Genomic DNA, 21,376 nt, shown 5'->3' on the forward strand with positions numbered 1-21,376 from the left:
ACTATCGAGGTTCAAAAATGATCTTTCTCCAAACGAACGGGTCATTTCTTGCTGCCAGTTGCAGGTTTTGAATAAAAAACATACTGTAGTACGCACTGGAACGTAAAGTATTAGCTATTTCTACTAGAACGTCAAAGATGATGTTTTCACTCAGTTTTGTTGGGGGGTCCATATCCGCTAGGACACCGGCATTCCAGGAAAGAAATCAGGGCTGAAATACCCAAGGCCATTCTAATCTTTGCTTTCCATGAATCAAGTAAGCCTTTCTAAAAGTTAAAATTCTCATTAAAATGTAAAATTCTTCAGTCCATTTTAATAAATTTAGATTGATTTCAACCTGGAGGGCATGAAATTTGATTTTAAACCGTTGCGACAAATTCACCCTTGGCGTGGGATCGTATTACCGCGCCAAACAGAGATAATATGTTTGTAATTATGCAAAGTTCAGAGTTACAAATTAGAAGGCCAAGAAAGACAAAGGCCAGGAAAGTAAAGGTATCTTGCCTGCAGCTTGGGATCCATTGTCAATCAAAAAAGTGTGCAAATATATGAGAATTATTTTGCGACCATTTTCAGAAAAACAAGTTAAAAATTGCGTCAATCTATTAAAGAATTGTTATTTAAAACGCCGAGAATGCTTAGTCACCTTAAGCTCCTAACATAATAATAGGTTTAAAAACAATATGCGTAGCTTTGAATTTCTCCGACGAAGGAAATGATAAGACAATGTTGATCAACAAATTATCATCACAAGTAAGAATTAATAATCTTATTAAATGCTTGTGAGTAAATTTTGCTTGCTACTGTAGAAACTATTGCAGCCATTGAATAGCAATAGAGAGGTATGCCGAGGAATTGTGCTTGCTAGGGCAAATGACATGAACTCAGAGTCATGCGTGGAGTTTAGGTCCTTTGTGGGGTGATTCTGGTCTTAAGAGGAACTTCGAAAGCAGCAGCAAAGGCTTTTGGAGGAGACACTGGCAAGGCCGGTGCAAAAGCAGCCGGGATGGCTGGTGTAATAGCTGCCGGTAAGGTTGGCACGGAGGCAGCAGTTGAGACAGGTGCAGGATCTGCTGGCAAGGAAAGTGCAAAAGTAGCTGGGAAAATTGGTGTAGAAGTCAAGTTTGATTATCAACCTTATTTACCGCGGTTCAAAAATGATTCTATGACTAATACTTTAACCCTGCTCTATGGGAGTAGCAGCGGTCTGCATTGAAGATTATTGACCTTGTACGTCCGTTTGTTTAATCTTTTACACCTCAACATCAGTATGCATATTCTCCATACTGTTCTCTATACATTTCCTATGGTACTAACAACGAGAATTTGTTTGACAATCAAGAGCTTCTTTGGTTGGTGATCATTTCCTTTATTCTCATGACCTCAATGTTTGTTTTAGGGGTGATACTGATAGGGGAAAATAGTTACTAATCACTCCTAGGGTTGGAAGGGTTAACCATACTATTTATTTTTCCACATCTTCAATGACGGATTCAATCAGTTGAGGCAAAGAGGTGGAAATGAAATAATGGCAAGAGGAAAAGCCTCGATACGCAACGCATAAAAATTGCAAGATACCAAAAACCGGATTACTTTTCAAACATCGAACTGAGGACACACGCAAAACGAAAAACAGAAACAAAAACAAAAAAAACAAAGGTGAAAGTAGCCTAGCCTCTCGCCGGGCTTCACCTCCCCACTTCCCAACCCACATCCTAAGCCAATGATCCAACTAGTTGTGTCACCATACGCGGAATATTTTCGGTTTCGTATATTTATCACAGCTACAAAGAGCAAAAATAGAACACAGCCCAGTTCGTTTCACTTCAAGTCGAAGTCGTTTCGCTGAAATCGAAAGTCGTTTCGCAACAAATCATGGGCCACTAAGCAGGTCGCAATGGACTGACAGCGGGGTAACCTGGCCCAGGTTGTTCAAAGCTGGGTTAAAGTAATCCAGGGTTAGTGAGAAATTTGATTTTAGGTCTGAAAACTTTAAGAGAAAATTCAGTTCAATTATTTTTGCTTGCAGTTTGATCATTGGATGTTCTAAAAAGAATAGTGAAAATTTCCCCTAAAAGACTTTTGAACAAAGAAATAGAGAAAGCTGGATTAAAATTCAACCCTGGGTTAGGGCCAATCGGCCTTTGAACAACTGGGCCCAGGTTGTTAACGTTGTGTAGAAGGCAAGGACACTAAAAAAACGCCTAAGCAAACGGGAGAAGAAAGATCACGGATGGGGAAGGACTATGAGTAAGAGGGATAAGACAAACATGTCCTGACCACGTGGTAGGTAGAACGAAGCGGGTCACTTGATGATCCCTCTTGATGTAAAGGGTAAGAATGGGGCCAAAGTCTCGTAAGTAAACTTTCCACGGCCAAGTTACAGTTACACGGTTGGATCTGGATACGAAATTAGTTGGGAACTGCCCTTAGCCTGAATGCCATTTTGACCATTTATGGAATCCATTAAGCTGTCTCGCAGAATCGCCCAGGACTCTATGTCAGACAATGAAAAAGCTTTTTATAGGACTTTGCACTCGGCATCATTGCAATGAGAGACACAAAACTGAAAAAGAAGGCATATTTTCAGTTATTACCTTAGAATTGTTCTTAAAGTTCCTTACAAGGGTCTTTGCGTTCAGTTATTAGGGTGTTAATTCAATGATTCTCAGCTGCAGTTCCACATAATCCTGCATGAGAACGCACATGAGAGGAAAATATACTCTTGTTCTACATCAAAAGGTAATCATAAAACAGATGCCCTTTAAACGTAAGCGTTCAACAAGTAAACAAGTATTTTATTACGTTCTTTTCCACTGCCTACAACGAATTGAAACAGAACATCCTTAACCTTATTCTATGGAAACCAAAAGAGGTCACAGTCGTAAGATGCAATTTTCTCATAAACTAATGAAGAGGGCTGGTGAAAACAAAAGCTTTTCTTTGAAAATCTTAATATCAACGTAGCTTAATGTTTATTTATTGAATATCAGTTCGAAATCTCGCCTTTTCCCGAGTTTTACTACTTCATGGCACTCTCGAGTTTGTCTGCCTTTTGTCTCAGAACTTTTGCAGCTTCAGATCGCTTGTTTTCGACGAGATCCCTGATGGTGAAGCCAAGGTCTATGGCATCCCACACCACAAATGCAACATTGACCACAATGACGACTTTACCCACAGCTTCACCGACTGCCTCAGAGCCCGCCCTTGCCCCTGCTTGGACCACGTCGTCAGCAGCTTGTACTCCAGCCTGACCCGTTGCTCGTACCACATCGTCAACAGATTGCGCAGCTGCCTTTCCCGCTCCTTGAGCACCTCCTTTGGTTGCAGCTTTCGCGCTAGCCTGAGTCACTGTCTGTGCACAGGCCATTACAGTTTCTGCTACTTGTACCACCATTTCAGTAGGTGTTCCTGCGGAGAAAAACACCAGCTCACGAAGGATCTACAAGACCACAGGACCTCCCAACATCAGGGTTTTGGCAAGGTAATAAATATAAATAAGCCTTGCTGTTTCTTTCGCCATCAAAATCTTCTGGACAATCCTGTTTACTTCGTTTATACTGTTCATAGTCTCACCCAATTGTTCTTCGGCCTTTTTTATTTCAGCCGAATTTATAAGAGCCTCGACGGTGGCTGCCCCTATGTTTGTAGTAGCTCCAGCGCCTCCAAGAGACAATCCTGCTACCAACAAGGGAGTAGCAGTCCCAGCTGTCATAACTGTTGCAGTTCCTCCTCCGATTGAAAGAAGGCCTCCCACTATTCCATCGCTGGTTCCAACGGCATGTGCTATCTTGCAGTCCCTCCACACGTTGTCTAGTTTCTTAGCCGCTGCACGAAGGCTCCTAATGGTCTCTCTTGCGTGGGAATTCATCCTCTCTGTTTTCTCTTGAGGCTCTTTTAAATCTCTTTTATCTTGTTGTTTTTCATCTTCGGGCAAAAGGTTGATCTTGTCAATGATTCCCTCTAGCTCACGGTCCATTCTTAGGCGTTCTCTCTACAATTTAACAGATGATCGTAACATTGAAGCAATTATTCAGATAAATACGATATAAGACAAATTTACTGTGAGGGAAAGATGATAGATGACCCAGCCGTCAATTTGTTACATCGAAAACCGTTCACGTGCGTTTCTGAATGGGCATAGTTTTAGGCAAATCTTGGAAAAATTTCTTCTGTTCATGCAAATCGTGGAAAACCCTACACACTCCTTACCTCCCTTCATTCTTGGTGGCCTCTTTTGAATTTGGACCTTGAGCTTGGATATGTATTACGAATAAGACGTCTAAAGCAGAATAATTTTTTTTCTCGGCTTTCAGAGTTTAAGAATCCTCCACCCCCCCTCCCCCCCCAAAAAAAAGAAAGAAAAACAAACAAACAAATAAAATCAAAAAGCTTCTTGTCTTTGTTTAGGGTGCAGTCGAAAACTGTTCTGTAATCATTCTAATTTACCTCTTCCACGTCAGAGAGATCGGGGGCTCCGTTTCTGTCCATTTTTGTCAGTGCCACTGATGCTCTTGACAGCACGTTTAGACCTACAAATAAAATTTAAAACGAATCTGACGACTGATTCTCATGAATTTGATAAATGGCCCTAATACTTTTGGATATCTGTCCTTGGACATTGTCTGTCCCTCGAAGTCTTCTCCCCGAAGACAGTTGGGTCAATGGAAAGAAATATCCGAATATATTTCCTCGCCGAACGGAGGTTAAAGTTTATTCATAATAGGACATGGTATTTACATTTAAAAACTGGTAATAGCATAAAGGTTCCACGCCATAGAATATTTTAAAACATAACCAGCAGAGGTCACAATGACAGTCACCATTGCTGTATAAAATTCTGGGAATATTTAATACAGTCACTAAATGCTCGGCAGCCGGGCACGGTCTCAAATAGACTAAATGCCCGGCAGTCAAAACTTTTCACGCAATTTCCGCCGAAAGATTCTTTCAAACTTCTTAAGAATATCAAATTTTTGTTAAGGAATGTCAAGCGATTCCAAAAATTTATTTGGTTTCAGTGGACAAATTCTCCGAGCTTGTGCGCACTATAATAACGCTCGGTTGTCGACAACTTGCTACGCTTCTGATCAGACTGCCGGACGGTCTCAGATGGACTAAATGCCCGGCAGTTAGAAATATTCACCAAAATGCCACTGAAAGGTTCCTTCAAACTTCTTAAGAGTATCAGATGTTTGCTAAGAAATGTCAAGCGATGCTAAAAGTTGCGTTAGTTTTTCAGTGAACGAGCTTGAACCACTTAAACATGTTATAAAGCTTGGGAGGTCAGGCTGGTTTCGTAGAATATATTGTCTTCGTGACAACTGTGGCGTCACAGAAAGGGTCAGTACATCAGAACGCCTTCAGGTTCGGTATGTGTTTGTTTCCATAGCAACTATTCAGAGATTATATAGAATTTTTTACCAGCGGAACATAGTTTTCCCTTCACCTACAACGCGTAGTCTAATGCAATTCATCAACAGTGAACAGTACCTGGGCATATTCGCGCAAAATTTAGCGAAATGTCGCAAAACCGCTATAATGTAAACCATTTTTAGACAGAGCCTTGAAAAATGTTTCTCAGTTTACAAGTACTACACCACATTAATACACCTCGAGTAGGTTGCGTCACACAAGGTAACGCAAAGTCTAAATCTTCTTGGCGTGGGATCGTATTACCGCGCCAAACAGAGATAATATGTTTGTAATTATGCAAAGTTCAGAGTTACAAATTAGAAGGCCAAGAAAGACAAAGGCCCAGAAAGACAAAGGCCCATAAAGACGAAGGCCAGGAAAGTAAAGGTATCTTGCCTGCAGCTTGGGATCCATTGTCAAAGCTGAAACTTAATGGCAGATAAACTTAAAATACATAAGGTTACATGTTCTAGCGTTTAATCACAAGTGCTGTTCTCTCAGTGGCTACGCTGCTCATATTCTATTCTGTATTTCGCCCCCTTGGCAAATGATGAACAAGATTGCGAACTACTTTTTTGTTTTATTACTCCCAACATTAGTCGGGAATTACTCAAAACAGATAGACCTCGACTATTTAGATAAATTTCGCAATAAAAATCCAATTTACCTTTTCCAGAAAGCCCTATCTTCTTCATCATACTTTCTGTAACAAGATGACAGATCTATCCTGTGCTAGACTCTTTCTGACTCACGTGTTGTATTGTTTCCCGCCAGTTTTTACGGAACCTGAAGGTGTTTTGACGTAGCGGACCCTTCCTGTCTCGCCACAGTTGTCACGAAGACAACATATTTTACGAAACCAGCCTAACCCCCCAGGCTTTAAAACATGTTTATGTGGTTCAAGCTTAACCACTGAAAAACCAACGCAATTTTTAGCATCGCTTGACATTTCTGGGCAAACATCTGATACTCTTTAGAAGTTGGAAGGAACCTTTCAGTGGCATTTAGATGTTATTTCGTTATTGTTCAGAAACCGTTTCATGTTTTTTAATTAGAAAATCAGACTGACTTATTTTTGTGACTGGATGCAACAGTCTCTACTATTTTTATGACGTTTCATATTAATGTTGATTCGCATCAGATGAAGCAAAGAAGCAAAGGAACGATTTCAAGAGTTCGAATGCAGTAGTTTGTTCGCATTTAATTCTTGCGTATACTGTACGACTCGCTATAATAAATGCGGCAGAATTGGAACGAGATCGCTGTATTTCTTTACCTATATTGAAGAATGTTGTATTGTGATGGAAAAGAACATCGGCGAAAAGCTTGCAACTAGAATTAGTTACCAAATATGATACAAACGATGCTTAAAAGGAAAGTTTGGTAGGGGAGTTCAAATTTGCCATGGGGGGGGTCTATATCCGCCAGCGTATTTGGACCGGGGAGGGGGGGGGTCCAAATTCGCTGTGACGCCGGGCATTCAGTCTATTTGAGACCGCGCCCGGCTGCCGCGGGTAGTAAGTCACAGCCAATATTTAAACCTGCGAAACACCGAAGGGTGGGTGCTTTGTTAATATTACGACTAAGTATGCTTCTTTTTTTACCGAGGTAATTTTGCACAAAGTCATTTTGTCGTCTAGAAATAAAGTTGCACAGAACGACATCGGATATTATGTTCTATTTAGTGGGGTGTTGGTGGTCCAGTGGTTAGTGCGCTGGACTCTGGGTCGAAGGGCCTGGGTTCAAGTCCTACCAGGGGCATGTCGCTGTATCCTTAAGCAAGATGCTTTACCCACTTTGCTTCGTCTCTCGGATAAGACGTAAAGCCGGAGGTCCCGTCTCACAACCGTTCTATGTTACAAATAAATTGTGGGACGTAAAAGAACGCACGCACTGTTCGCAAAGAGTAGGGCACGTAGTGCCCGGTGTTGTGGCCTATCTCGATTTGTGCCGTCGTAGGTCTGGGTGGGTGAGGTGTGATCACAATGGACTGAAGCGGCTGCCAGAGGCGCCTTTAATATGCTGACGTCCGATCTCACCTCTCTGGTTCCTCCGCAATTCAGCCCTTGGCTGCAAGGGAGGAAATTGGCACCATCTATCTATCTATCTATCTATCTATCTATCTATCTATCTATATTGCAGATTTAGCGATTAAGATTTGATTAACGTTTACCGCCTTAGCTGAGTTAAACTTCGCTCTGTCATGCCGTTTTGTAATTGTTACAGCGACGAGGATCAAAATGCTCGCTTGGGCAACGAAGTTAGAAATTGAAAAATTCTTTTAAAAGCTGTAACACAAAATAACAAAAGCAGTAGACGGTTTCCAAGAATACAGCTTGACAGAGACATGTGGTTCCGGTTATTTCTGAGAATTCTAGTATTTGTTTCATGTGTGACAATACCTGAAAGTGACCTATTTTTCCATTTTATTTAAAACTGCGTTCTACTTTTTGCTTTTAAGAACGGAATTGCGCATCAGCGAGTTTATGGAGCGTTTTAATCTCAGGTTTTTTTTGGTTTCTCCAATAATGCAACGAATGGGCATCAAAATCTAAGTCGGATCATGATGTAAAAATTTTTAATTCATAAGTTCGCTGTGGCGCTTTGTTATCGCGAAAACATCTTGAATAATATGATTCATTTTCGACAAAAAATTTGAGTTGCATTCGCTACATCTTCAATCCCGACAGGACTCGGCAACTCGTTTTTTTCTTTAGCCAAAAGGCACGAGAAGATGCTGATGGCCGCATAATCCCACTTTTACAGAAACATTACGCCGACAAAACACGGTATGGAAAAACCTTGTCTTTTGTCCATTAAACACTGATGGAAAATGTGACTGCAAAAAGCCGAAGTTGTGAAAAAACACAACACTTTTCATGACACTGACTAACAACTATGCACATGCAATAATGAAACAAAAGAAAACATGCTTTGTTATCGCGAAAACATCTTGAATAATATGATTCATTTGCGACAAAAAATTTGAGTTACATTCGCTACATCTTCACTTTCGACAGGACTCGACAACTTGTTTTGTGAATTTAATCAAATAGTCATGCTTAATTTGTGCCCATAAACGTCATGAGAAGTTTATGAATGTTAATATCATGTACACATTAGATTTTTCGCGCGGGGTCAGTTTTCTTCGGTAAAACAAGTTTTACGATCCAGAAAGACGGTAGCCGTTTTTAGTGTTCCCAATGTAAACAATGGGTGAAATAAGGCCATTGGAAATTGAAACTGTTTTCATGATGAAAAAGTTCATCACATGAGCAGAAATTCTTCTTCTTATAAAATCTCCATTTGGTCCTGCTCGTCTAATGTTGTTTCCTTGGCCGTCCCAACTTTCTTAACGTTTATCAGTGTCAATTGTAACGCAGAGGATATACAAATCGTACAGTATTGCTAGATTTCAAATTACTTGAAGGCGGGAAAATCTAGTCTGTTTGATAATTTAACCTTGCGTGCTTAATTTATGGAGAAGTTGACAAGCCATTGATTTTCAGGTTCCTATACGGCCTTTCTGTTGTTCTGTACAAATTGGGCTCAATCTTTATACTTGGTAACCGTTTTTCACCCATTTTACTTCTATTTTACAGAAGGTTTGAGGTCTTTCTTACAATAGCTATTTGCAATTATCCTTTTTTTGCAGAGAAAGTCTTATTTCGGTTTCTTGCCTTTGGTTTCATCAGTCATACGACTACAATATCAAACAAGACAAGCTTCTTAAGTAAAAAAGGTTAGTAGTAAATAAAAATAAATTTAGAAACAATCTTTCCCGTTTTACAAAACTGAAATGTTTTGCACTGGACATTCAAAGCCAGAGGATATAACCTCGAAATAATCTTAGATTCTGGCAAAGATTTGTTGCTTAAAACTTGACTTTAACTGATCAAAAAGCACGACAAGATGGTCGCATGATCCCACTCTTACAGAATCATGACTTACGCAAACAAAACACGATATGGAAAGTCCTCGTCTTTAGTCTATTAACCACTGTTTTTGTTAGCCCGTTACAGCGAGTAACGTAACAAATAGGTTAAATTTAAAATCTTACTGCAATAAGGGAAAAAGAAAACATTTGACAAACCTCTAAACGAATTGTGACCTTCCCACCCCAATTTCGCTGGGTATTACTGTCAAGTATTTGAAGAAATTCACAGATCAGTCCGATCTGTATATGATCATGTGACCCTTTCACAAGGTAGCCAATCGTATCTCTTGTACTGTCTCTTGTATCAGATGGATACTATGGGCGGCCGTCACCACCGAAAATACAAGGACGTCAAATAGATCAGCAAATACAAAGCTGGTCTAGGGATCAGCAGCAGGATAGCATAGCTAATATAGGAACTGGCATGGCCAAACTGTAGACGGTTTAGTTTTTCTTCATGAAACAGAACACCCTAAACATGAATAGTTTAGGCAAATGATACACGGTCTAGTTGCCTATGTCGAGTTGGAACATGAAATTGTGAAATGGACTAGCTCAACTGCGAATTTACTCATTTGCAATACAGTACACAAACAGTATAGCGTTGGGTCAAATGGCTCAGCGTAATGTCAAATGGTACAATGTACACACATACGGTGAAGCGTTGTGTGAAATGGTTTAGCACAATGTCAAACAGCACAGTTTGCACACGGCGGTTAGCTTGAATGTTTATAGTATTAAGTAGTATTATGACGAGCATTAAATGTCGATTGTCGAGCTCTCATCTCTTTCCTGACTCGCGCTTACTTTTCAATAAGAGTTTAACTTCAAAGGCTCTTTGAACATAAAAATAAGCGCGAGTCAGAAAAGAGGAGAGAGCTCATTTGATTAAAGAAAAAATTCTTGAGTCTCCTTTGAGAATTTAATGAAGGATTCCTTTGAATTAATACAGAGGCGTTATCACAAAAGACCTCAGAATTAACTTACTTTAAAATATGTAAGTATTTCATTACGCTCCTTTTTACTGCATACATTAAATTGAAACATCCTTTTCTTATCTCTCTGAAAATCGAAAGAGGCCACATCAAAAAGAAAACTTGCAATATACCGTTAATGCAGTCCTAAGAGGTAACGTCCTCATCAAAAATGGCCAAATGCAACTAACTGCATGGTGAAAAATGTTCACCTCAACGCAGATCAATGTTATGTTTATCATTGAAAATCGTTTCGAACTCTTCCCTTTGGCTGAGTTTTACTCCTTCATGGCATTCTCGAGTTTGTCTGCCTTTTGTCTCAGAACTTTTGCAGCTTCAGATCCCTTGTTTTCAACGAGATCCCTGATAGTGAAGCCAAGGTCTATGGCATCCCACACCACGAATGCAACATTGACCACAATGATGACTTTACCCACAACTTCACCGACTGCCTCGGAGCCCGCCCTAGCCCCTGCTTGGACCACGTCATCTGCAGCTTGTGCTCCAGCCTGACCCGTTGCTCGTACCACATCGTCAACAGATTGTGCAGCTGCCTTTCCCGCTCCTTGAACACCACCCTGGGTTGCAGCTTTCACACTGGCCTGACTCGCTGCCTGTGCACAGGCCATTACCTTTTCTGTTACTTGTATTACCATTTTAGTAGGTGTTCCTGCGGAGAAAAACACCAACTCACGAAGGATCTTCAAGACCACAGGACTTCCCAACTCCAGGGTCTTGGCAAGGTGATAAATATAAATAAGCCTCGCTGTTTCCTTGATCATCAAAACCTCCTGGACAATCCTGTCTACCTCGTTAGCACTGTCTATGGTCTCACCAAGGTGTTTCTCGGCCTCTTTGATTTCAGCAGAATTTATCACCGCCTCGACGATAGCAGTCCCTAAGTTTGTAGTAGCTCCAGCGCCTCCAACACACAATCCTGCTATCAACAAAGGAGTAGCAGCCCCTGCTGTCAGTGCTGTTGCAATTCCTCCACCGATTGTAAGAAGCCCACCCAGTATTCCAACGCTGGTTCCAACAGCATGAGATATCTTGCAGTCCTTCCATACGTCGTCTAGTTTCTTAGCCGCTGCACGAAGGCTCTCAATGGTCTCTTTTGCGTGGGAATTCATCTTCTCTGTTTTCTCTTGAAGTTCTCTTAAATCTCTTCTATCTTGCTTTTCATCTTCGGGCAAAAGGTTGATCTTGCCAATGATTTCCTCTAGTTCACGGTCCATTCTTAGGCGCTCTCTCTACAATTTAACAGATGATCTTAGCATTGAAATAATTATTCAGATAAAAATACCATACAAGACAAATATACAGCGAGGGAAAGATGATAGATGACCAAGTGGTCAATTTGTCACATCGAAAACCGTTTGCGTGCATTTCTGAATGGACATAGTTTAAGGCAAATCTTGGACAAATCTCTTCTGTCCATGCAAATAGTGGAAAACCCTAGATACTCCTTCCCTCCCCTCCTCCAACCCCTTCATTCTTAGTCGCCTTTCTTTGAATTTGTACCTTGATCCTGGAAACGTAATTCTTTTAAGACCTTCAGAGCAGAATAAATTTTTCCTCGATTGTCAGAGTTTATTGACCCCTCTCCCCAAAAAAAATTAAAAAAAAAAAAAACAATTCAAAACGAAACAAATCAAAAGGCTCCTTGTCTTTGTTTGGGGCGCTGTCGAAAACTGTTCTGTAATCATTCTAATTTACCTCTTCCATGTCAGAGAAATCTGGGGCTTCGTTTCTGTCCATTTTTTGTCAGTGGCACTGATCCTCTTGACAGCACGTTTAGACCTGCAATAAAATTTAAAACGAATCAGGCGACCGTGATATAATGAGAATAATAATCATATTATCTGAGTAAAGAGATCAAGGAGAGTACATATGGAATTGACATCTTTTCTAGCTTATGAAAGTTGATAAATGGCCTTAATACTTTTGGATATCTGTCTTTGGACATTTTCTGTCCCTCGAAGCCTTCTCCCCGAAGACAGTTCGGTCATTGGAAAGGTTATGTCTAAAGAGAAATATCCGAATATATTTCCTCGCTGAATAGAGGTTAAAGTTTATTTATAATATTGCAAGGTGTTTACATTTAAAAACGGGTAATAGCTTGAAGGTTCGACGCCATAGAATATTTTAAATCATAACTAGCAGAGGTCACAATGACCATCACCATTACTGTATAAAATCCTGGAAACATTTAAACCTTCGCTAATGAGGCTTACGAAACACCGAAGGGTGGGTGCTTTATTAATAATGTTTTCATGAGTTTTCCAAGGTGTACCCCCGAAATAAATAACTGAATATTCGCCTTTTTGAAGTCTTAGGTATTACGATACTCTATAACGCTCGCCGCGACCATCAATCAATCAATCAATCAATCATTTTATTTAGTGATGCAGGTTACAAAAGTGGCAGCCATGATGCTGATGTGGACCTACAACTAACTAATAAAATGTGAAGTAATAAACAAAATAATTTGTAAAATCAGCCTACGGTATTTGAATTTAGTACAATTCAATAAAATAAGGTTCATTGACAAATAAAAGTTACAAACTAATCAAGAAATTTGCGTACAGTATAATCATACTTAAAAATATACAAAATCTCAGTCTTTCATACCTATCATAGGTGCTTCGAATGAGAAGCTATCAATGTTTTGCGAGGGCCTATGTAAAATTTTTTTAAAAATGTCTTATGGAACGTTTGCATTAAAATTTATCAACCTAGTAATAAAATTCCAGATTACAGGGCCTCTGTATTGTGCTGATTCCTCTCCCACTTAGTACTTCACCCTAGGGATTTCAATCTGTAACCCTCCCCTACGTGATGGTCTGTTGTCTAACTTCAAATCAAAAGGGGGATACAGGACTTTATTTAAAATATCATGCATCAGGAGAAGGAGTCTTCTTTAATATATATATAAGAAATTGGCAACCAATTTAGCTTTTCAAGATTTTAATCCTGGTAGATAACTCGTGCGGCTCTCGCTTGAACAGGGTTTAAAGAGTCCATAATATAGTAACTGCAGTTTCCCCACACCACAATACCATAAGTTACAGCTAATACAATGGATTTGAAATAAATTTCCTCCAGCACTTTGACAGGAAGCTTCTTCATTCTTTTTAATGCACCCACTTTCTGTGAAAAAGATTTCTTCACATGGTCTATATGCATTGCCCATGTAAGCCTATTGCCAATGACTCATCCCAAACATGTGGTGTGATTCACAATATCAGTAAAATCAACCAAGATTAGACATGTTTACAATTTCGATTGACCGTACTTTGTAATTAAGAAAGAGACTCAGGGAGCCAGAAAAATTTAGCATTTGGTTCAGCTCAACTCGGCTTTTTCGACAAAAAAGCCGCCGCCGGCTTGAAGAGGTACCTGGCTGATCTCTGTATAGGGACGAAAATGTCTTCTTTGACGCGACCATAAGATCATCGAGAGATGACGTTTCTCGCACGAAAAAATTTGGTATTGTTCAAATCAAATGTTCTTGTTACAGCAAAATTCGAAAAAACGACTAATTCCTTGAAAATTGAATAACGCTGCAAAACGAATGATTACGGCCAAGTACTACGGTTAGTCAAATTGGACCGTTCAAATCTTGTTCAGGTTATAAAGTTAAGCCACTCCAGAAACCAAAAGAGCAACGCACAAGTAATGAATGAAAAAGCAATTATCGTAATGTGGCAAACAACATCGGTGCGTTTATATTGTCTGTTCGCTTGCCGAAATCACGCATGATAAACGCCCTTGCGATAAAATAAAAAAGCGAGAATTTTGCAAGTCAACAAAAATATTTCAAAAAAAGTTGAGAATCTGTAACGTTACTGACGAAAAGAATATTTTATAATTATATGATAAGCATTCATGGGTGGTAGCATAAACGTTATCGACGGAGTGATATTGTGAGAAAAACAACCTGAATGAATGTCACATCAGCTGTACGGACACGTATTATGTTATGATGAATTTCGAAGCATCATTCGCACCCATATAGATCACAAAATCCATGTGAAGTTCATAGGATTACAGATGCGTCACACTGGACACCAGAAGCTCGATATGCTTCGTTTATTACCGAGGTAATTTTGCAAAATTTTCATTTCGTCGTTTAGAAATAAAGTTACACAGATATAAGTAGGGAGAAACACTCGACCACGTCTCGTGTTTCTCCCTACACTTCTTTCGTGCTCTAGCCACTTCCTGCGTGCTTAATAACAGAACAGAGCACAGTCAAGGCTTCTCTACTTGTTAATTAGCGGAAGATTTGATGTAACGTTTACCAGCTTAGCTGAGTTAAATGTCGCCCTGCTATGTCGTACTGTAATTTCTACAGTGATAAGGAAACAAAATGCTCGCTTGGGCGACGAAGTAAGAAATTAGAAAATTATTTTTAAGGCTGTAACACAAAATAACAAATGTAGTAGACGATTTCCAAGAACTGCAGCTTAACAGAGACATGTGGTTCCGGTATTTCTTGGAATTCTTGTTATTTGTTTGTCTGATGACAAGACGTGAAGGGTGACCTATTTGTCCATTTTATTTGAAACTGCGTTGTACTATTTGCTTTTAAGAACGAAAATGCGCATTTTTTAAACCGTAGGTCTTTTCATTTTCGCTGGTTTTTTCATTTTCCCATTAATGATAAATTTTTAATTCACAAGTTCGTTGTGGCGCTATGTTGCCGCGAAAACATCTTGAATAATGTGATTCAATTTCGCAAAAAAATTTGAATTACATTCGCTACATCTTCACTTTCGGCAAGACTCGGCAACTTGTCTTTTTCTGTAGCCAAAAAGCACAAGATGGTCGTTTGATCCTTACAGAATCATGACTTACGCAGAAAAAACTCGATATGGAAAGTCCTTATCCTTAGTCCATTAACCACTGTTTTTGTCAGCCGGTTACAGCGAGTAACGTAACGAATAGATTAAACTTGAAATCTTACTGCAGTAAGTGAAAAAAACATTTGACAAACCTCTAGATGAATTGTGACCTTCCCACCTCAGTTTCGCTGGAAGAAATTCTCAGATTAGTTTGTCACTGAATCATAATATACATGTGACCCTTTCGCAAGGGAACCAATCGCATCTCTTGTACTATCTCTTGTTTCAGATGTACCGTATGATTCATTACATTTACATACAGCTTATAGCGCCGCTGGCAATGTACCTAGTGCAGTTTCTCACGTCATGTGCGTTGCTTGACCGATATTTGCAGCTTTTTTTGCCGTTTTTACCGAGGTAGACCTAGCGAAGGTTTTTAGGCTGTGTAAGTAGCAATAAATTCGAATCGCCGCCTGACAGATCCTCATTTGTCATTCGATGTTATTATCCTACACGAGAATACAAGGAATCTGGACGCATAGACGTTGTTGTGTCGTATTTATTTTGCCAAGCGTAGCTGGCCCCTACATGGATACTCACCTGAATTTATTAATCAGCTTGTCTCAAATGTTTTCTTTGTTCTTTCGTAGTGCAATACTACGGTTCTCCTGCAATTTTTCCTGGGATTTTAGAAAAACTTGCCTAAGAGTCCCATTAGTGACTGAGGCTTATGATCAGTCCACAACTTGAATTGATTTAGACCAGACCACTTACCACCCTCGTAATGTCAGCATTGGCTTCGGGTCATTATTTCAATTTTTTTCTTCCTTCTCTTGTATCAGATGGACACTCACCTGCATGTCATTATTTATTAATCAAACTTAAAAGTTTGAAATAACATGGACGTCTCCTTGTGGAGCGAGGGGCAAGACGGAAGGAAAAAAAAATGAAATAACGACCCGAAGCCAATGCTGACATGACACTTTTTCCTCCTTGGGGATCCCCTCGTGGCAGGCAAGCGATAACTTTTCTTGAAAAGGTAGGGTTGAATTCTGGTGCGAAAGCCGCAGTTCAAGGTTTTGCTAGATGAGAAGCAAAGGCAGGCACACAAGCAAGAGCTTACTGATGAAGTAGTTCAGCCTCAACACAGGAAATATCAAAAAGCTGAGCGCAAGCTGCTGATGACGTGGTGGAAGTAGGTTGTAAAAACAATTGGAAAAGAGTAACTGGAACTTGAATTATTGGAGCAGTTCAAACTCACTCAAGACTAAATAAAAACAGTTCCTTACAATTGGAAACCTACTGATTTTTATTTTTTTTTCCACTTCATGGATTACATTTATTTCGTATTTTGTTAAATTTTGTTAAAAAACAAAAAAACTTTATCTGCTGTTAAATTTCGAGGGAAAATGATCAACAAGACTCTTCATTTTAGAATGATTTTTTTTAAGGTAATGTTGAATTGCTGACTCTGGAATCTCCATCGTCTCGAGTGCCTTGTGCTGCAAGCATCATTACCGCTGAAATATTTGATTCATGAATCAAAGCAACATAATTTTGGTTAGTAGTGGTGTACAAAGTAATGATGATCTTTCGAAGTATTTGTGGAGTTTAAAATAATCCAAGAGGATAAATCCGAGACAAAGTCTCAAGACTTTCACCCAGCTTTTAAAGAAACGACAAAGGCATAAACCCTTGTTTATACAAGGTACCAAATCATAACAGAGTTCCATTCTGTGAACACAACATATCGTTTTCTACACCCACAAGCACACCCAATCGAACCACACTGATACCAACTAATAGAGCTGTTCATAACGATTATAACATAGAATGTAACGAAACAAGCTCTGTTAAACTGTAACGAAAAATAATGCAACTCACGAACTATCAGCATAACAGAGAAATTGTCGATAGCATGTTAAACTCACGTAAGGGATTGGAATTTCGAACAATCAAAGATCAAATCGAAACAGTTATCAAAATAACCTAGTCGATGATCGGAACAGTTGCAGATATCACCGGCGTATGCTCCATATGTCAGAACAATTTTCTTTTAGAGGCTGGCATCTGGCGCATCGTTAACTTTCTTTCCAGCTCGGCGACTTGACTTTTCAAGGAGTTTATTTCTTTTTGTGCCTCGGCTTTGGCAAACTGAAGTTTCTAAAACAAAGAAAGGAACATTTGTTTAATATAGTTACTGACGGTGAATAGACTCAAGTTCAAGGTTTACAAGCGAGAGAACAGGGAGATGATTGCCTAGTTCCTGTATTCCCTTCGCAAAATTTCTCCTCACTCAGCTTATTTTTATCGCTCTACAAAGCTCGAAACAGAGCCTAAGCAAACCACAATTTCTCTACTTGTTATTCGCCTTGGACATGCATATGTAGTCACGCTACCGGATATGTACGCGTATCAGCTATCTTCAAGAGGCTACTTATAAAGTACTATCTCGGATGCTCAAATTTTTCATTAACTTGAAAAAGACTTTATAAGTTTCTAATTACTCTAAGCGCCTGAAAAATAATAAAGAATGAAACACAAAATTTTGAGATCATGAAAATTATTTATTTATAAGAATACGTCAAATTATTCAAACGAGGTCCTTTTCACAAACCATCGAAAAGAAGATACGATCTCAAATATAGATAGGAAAGTTTGTTAATTTTTCTCTAAGTCGTAGAAAAGAAAGAACCATTTTATTTGTTTCATCATCAGCGTAGGCAGAAGGAATTAGTCTGGGTCCCCCTGAGAGTCGAATTATCTTCATCATTCATATGTTCTAAATATTCTGACCTTTTATCCAATTTTTGATAAATGAAAGCATTCTGTGGTTTCTACCTGTTACTAACCTTGCGGAAAATGTCGGTGTTGGCATTAAACGATTGGCCAGCCTGAGCTTTGGCATTATTTCTTTCACGTTGCAGTTTTAATATTTTTTCGTCAAACTGCCAAGGTAAATACAGAATACTGAATGGAACAAGCTTCTTGACACAGCTATAGGCCTAAAATATTTATAAAAATGACATTGTACATGAATAATACAGAGAAAGCAACCGCCTTTAATCGGTGGCATTACAACGGAAGTGCGCTCGCAAGATAGAAGTTACTCCTTCTTTGTCAAGAAAAAGCGAAAAAAAAAATTATCCAGTGAAAACCTCCTTTCAGCACCCCCCTTTTGCACATATGTTTGACCGTCCCACCTCTAAGCGAAGCTTGACTATTTCTGTTTGGTGCAAGTGACTCATATCAGCCAGCTGCTTCTCGAGTTGCTGTATTTGACTTTTCTTTCCTTGTAGGGACTTCTCCAGTGTTGTGATTACCTTCCTATCTGATGTCAAGGAACGTATTCAAATTTGGTCAGGTCAAATGTAGCACTGACAGTCATAAGTAGAAAGGGTGAAGACCAGTGGCTTTGCTTGCTTCTCATGTTCTTCTTGATAAAACCATTTCTTCAATACTACAGCAACCAAAACTCGCTTTTATCTCGTATTTTACCGTACTTAACGTAACGAAAGTGATTAGAAACAAATTGAGTATCAACTTCAACACAAAACCAGAACTGAGTTCATAAACCTATACATAAATAAAATCAAACCATGCAACTCTGTAAATCTTTTTATAGTGTTCATTCCAAAAATGCAATTCCTCAAATTGTTGTCTCCTTTATTCCGTAAAATCTAAATGAAAAACAAACTGAAACGCTTCTTGTCAAGCTGTTGCGTCAAAATATTTATCGAGCCTAAAAGGTTCCTAGCCTTTCAGATCACGAGGCTAAAAATATGAGCTCCTTAGCTTACTTTGTTGAAGTTCCTCTTGTCTAACCCTCTGAATCTCTTGCTTATGATTCTTCAGTGCTTCAGAAAGTTCAGTTTTGTGTTCCTGAGGAGTCATAAAAGATCACTAGACCATTTTGTTCTAAGACCTTCTGATCAACGGACGGTTCAACAGAATTGGACCGCATGCTGTTGATTGATTAATGGGTCGTATTTTTACTTGAAATCATGCTTTAAAGTTAAGACTCTCTTGAACTCTTTGGAAAAGTGGTGATGAAAGGTCACTGATGCTAACCTGTTCAAGACGGGCTGTTTTTTCTGTAACTGCAGTCAAGTGTGACTTTAGTTCCGCGTTCTCCTCTGAAGAAATATATACTCAAATTAGCAGCAATGAGTTCTGTTAACTACCTACCAGTTACCAGAAAACTAGTGGAATAGTGACAACCAAGGCTTCGAGGTTTAAATTAACCGCTATTTTAATTTCTGTTCTGGGGTATTAGTTAAAGCCTTGTGTTAGCAAAAGCTCTAAGCTACTAAAACACTTCAAGAGCAAAAATGCACACACAAAGCGGAAACAACAAAAAAAAAAGATTTAAAAAAAACCCTACAAAGAACCCAAAACTAATCGGTAAAAAGCCAACGCTAAAAGGGATCATCTTTTGAAACCTTGAGGATGCTAATAGTTACCTTCTTTGTCACATCTTTGTAAAAGGATACTCTGAAGATTGTCTACCATAGCCTTGAACTTTCCAGCTTCTGTGATATAAAACAACGAGAAGAGTAAGAGCCGGTTCTCGTGAGTATCTGGTATACAATTTTCTGTTCAGATTATGAAGGGCTGATAGACAAGTATTGAAATATAAGATGTGGGTCAACCCGCTGAGTAAGAACCAAGTCTGTCAGAGGAACCACGATCAAAGTATTTGTAGTCAGCTGAATAAAAGCCCTAAAACAATAACTTGCCTAGGAAAACGAATATGAAAACGCAAAGACAAACCGATTGGTCACAAGGAAGTTTAAGGATGGAAACAATTTCGTTACATATCTTTCCATGCACGAAACGTGACGTGACTTTATTCTTAAAACATTTTCCATAACAGTCTCTGAAAAAGCCATGTCAGACTAATCTTTCGCGCGCCCAAAGTAAGCTGGGTCTTCGGTCCTCCAGACTAACACCTAGCAAATTCTCAATCCGCAGTCGCCCACTCTTTTTACAGTTTGTTAGAAATAAGCAAGGAGATCAATCACACAAGAAGACTTCCCTGAACACCAACCTTCTATGGACAACTTTTCAGCCTCCTGGCTGGACTGAAGCTGCTTATTAAGGGATCGTATCTCCTTCTCTAGGCAGCTGTTTTCCTGTGCAGTGTGTCTCATTACCTACAAAACAAAAAACATAAGTGGCGAATTTCTTGCCAAACTGAGACGCAGCTAGGAGGAGGTGGTCCTTAGGTGCACGTGCATTCACTTGCCACTCCACCCCCATCCCCACCGCGCTTCTCTCGAGCTCTATTTCTCTTTCACAACAAAATGAGTATCATCCCATTGCATGGTGATGAATTTAAGATGAAACTTGTTTCTTCTAACAATGCTGTATATCTTCAAAAGGAATTATCATGTTATATATCACTTACCTTTTCAAAATACGTATATTCTTTAATTAAGTTGTCTAAATCAACGGCTGTTCTAGTGGAGTTCCCGCTGGCGGCCATACTTCTTCTCCGATTGCAGCTTTAATCAGTTACACCATAAAAGACATCTTCGGTTGAAAAATAAAGGGGAAAAGGAGAAGTATTGTAAGACTTCTAAGACAATGAAGAATAGATTTACAAAGCTTTGAACAACTAAGCAAACATACTCTCTCACAAAGCGTGTGAAAAAACCTGAAAGACTTTATATACGGTTTTCGACAGCCGAAATTTGGATTCTTACCTGGCAGTGTTAGCGAAAACGGAGATGAAAACAACCATGAAAGAAGCTTTAGAAATATATCGATAAGTCTTGAATTCATGAATTGATATAGACTCTTTTTCCGGTAATACACAAGCCTCAATTTAAATGTGTGCAATACTGCAAAGAGGTCGGAAAAAGATGCGACTCTCAAGCGACTGATAGCACAGTCCTTGAGAATTTTGGCGGGAAATTTCGACGCGGGTGGCACCGCCAATGAGTTCTTCTCGGGATAGGGGTAAGGTATCTCGTTTCAGTTGATCATGCACGCTTTCAACAGTAAGATGCAAAACAAAAAAAAATTCCCAGTCCTTCGTAGTTTTTGATATTCAGCGCAGCAATGAATAGCACGAATTAAGTTCTAGAAATTGAAATTTTTTTGGTTTGAATCTTTTTCAGTCCTCGAAATGCTTTACCATTCTCGCTCCTTCCTAGCCCCCCAGGTCCCTTCTCAAAATCCGCTATTACATCCAGTCA

General features: G+C 39.3%; 4 protein-coding genes across 4 annotated transcripts; all 4 read right to left on the minus strand.

Annotated features, from left to right (window-relative positions):
* Positions 1-2,781: 2,781 nt before the first annotated feature.
* Positions 2,782-3,397, minus strand: LOC149037954 (uncharacterized). Its single transcript, XM_089186653.1, has one exon. The coding sequence runs from the start codon at positions 3,395-3,397 to the stop codon at positions 3,023-3,025; it is 375 nt and encodes a 124-aa protein (XP_089042779.1). The 3' UTR covers positions 2,782-3,022.
* Positions 3,398-3,442: 45 nt separating this feature from the next.
* LOC149037955 (uncharacterized) lies at positions 3,443-3,979 on the minus strand. The gene has a single exon (XM_089186652.1). It carries the CDS (start codon positions 3,977-3,979, stop codon positions 3,443-3,445), a length of 537 nt encoding a protein of 178 aa, XP_089042778.1.
* A 6,281-nt stretch (positions 3,980-10,260) lies between these two features.
* Positions 10,261-15,439, minus strand: LOC113674452 (uncharacterized). The gene is made up of 3 exons (XM_027190929.2): positions 15,326-15,439; positions 12,043-12,126; positions 10,261-11,576 (listed from the first exon to the last, which is right to left on the minus strand). Exons 2-3 carry the CDS (start codon positions 12,082-12,084, stop codon positions 10,605-10,607), a joined length of 1,014 nt encoding a protein of 337 aa, XP_027046730.2. The 5' UTR covers positions 12,085-12,126; positions 15,326-15,439; the 3' UTR covers positions 10,261-10,604.
* A 1,028-nt stretch (positions 15,440-16,467) lies between these two features.
* Positions 16,468-21,086, minus strand: LOC113674459 (coiled-coil domain-containing protein 152). Its single transcript, XM_027190937.2, has 9 exons — positions 20,882-21,086; positions 20,584-20,708; positions 20,224-20,329; positions 19,637-19,705; positions 19,245-19,309; positions 18,974-19,055; positions 18,377-18,504; positions 18,026-18,121; positions 16,468-17,336 (listed from the first exon to the last, which is right to left on the minus strand). Exons 2-9 carry the CDS (start codon positions 20,659-20,661, stop codon positions 17,214-17,216), a joined length of 747 nt encoding a protein of 248 aa, XP_027046738.2. The 5' UTR covers positions 20,662-20,708; positions 20,882-21,086; the 3' UTR covers positions 16,468-17,213.
* Positions 21,087-21,376: the final 290 nt, after the last annotated feature.

The sequence above is a fragment of the Pocillopora damicornis genome, chromosome 11 (genome assembly GCF_964200805.1).
Source record: "Pocillopora damicornis chromosome 11, jaPocDami1.2, whole genome shotgun sequence".
NCBI classification, from domain to species: domain Eukaryota; kingdom Metazoa; phylum Cnidaria; class Anthozoa; order Scleractinia; family Pocilloporidae; genus Pocillopora; species Pocillopora damicornis.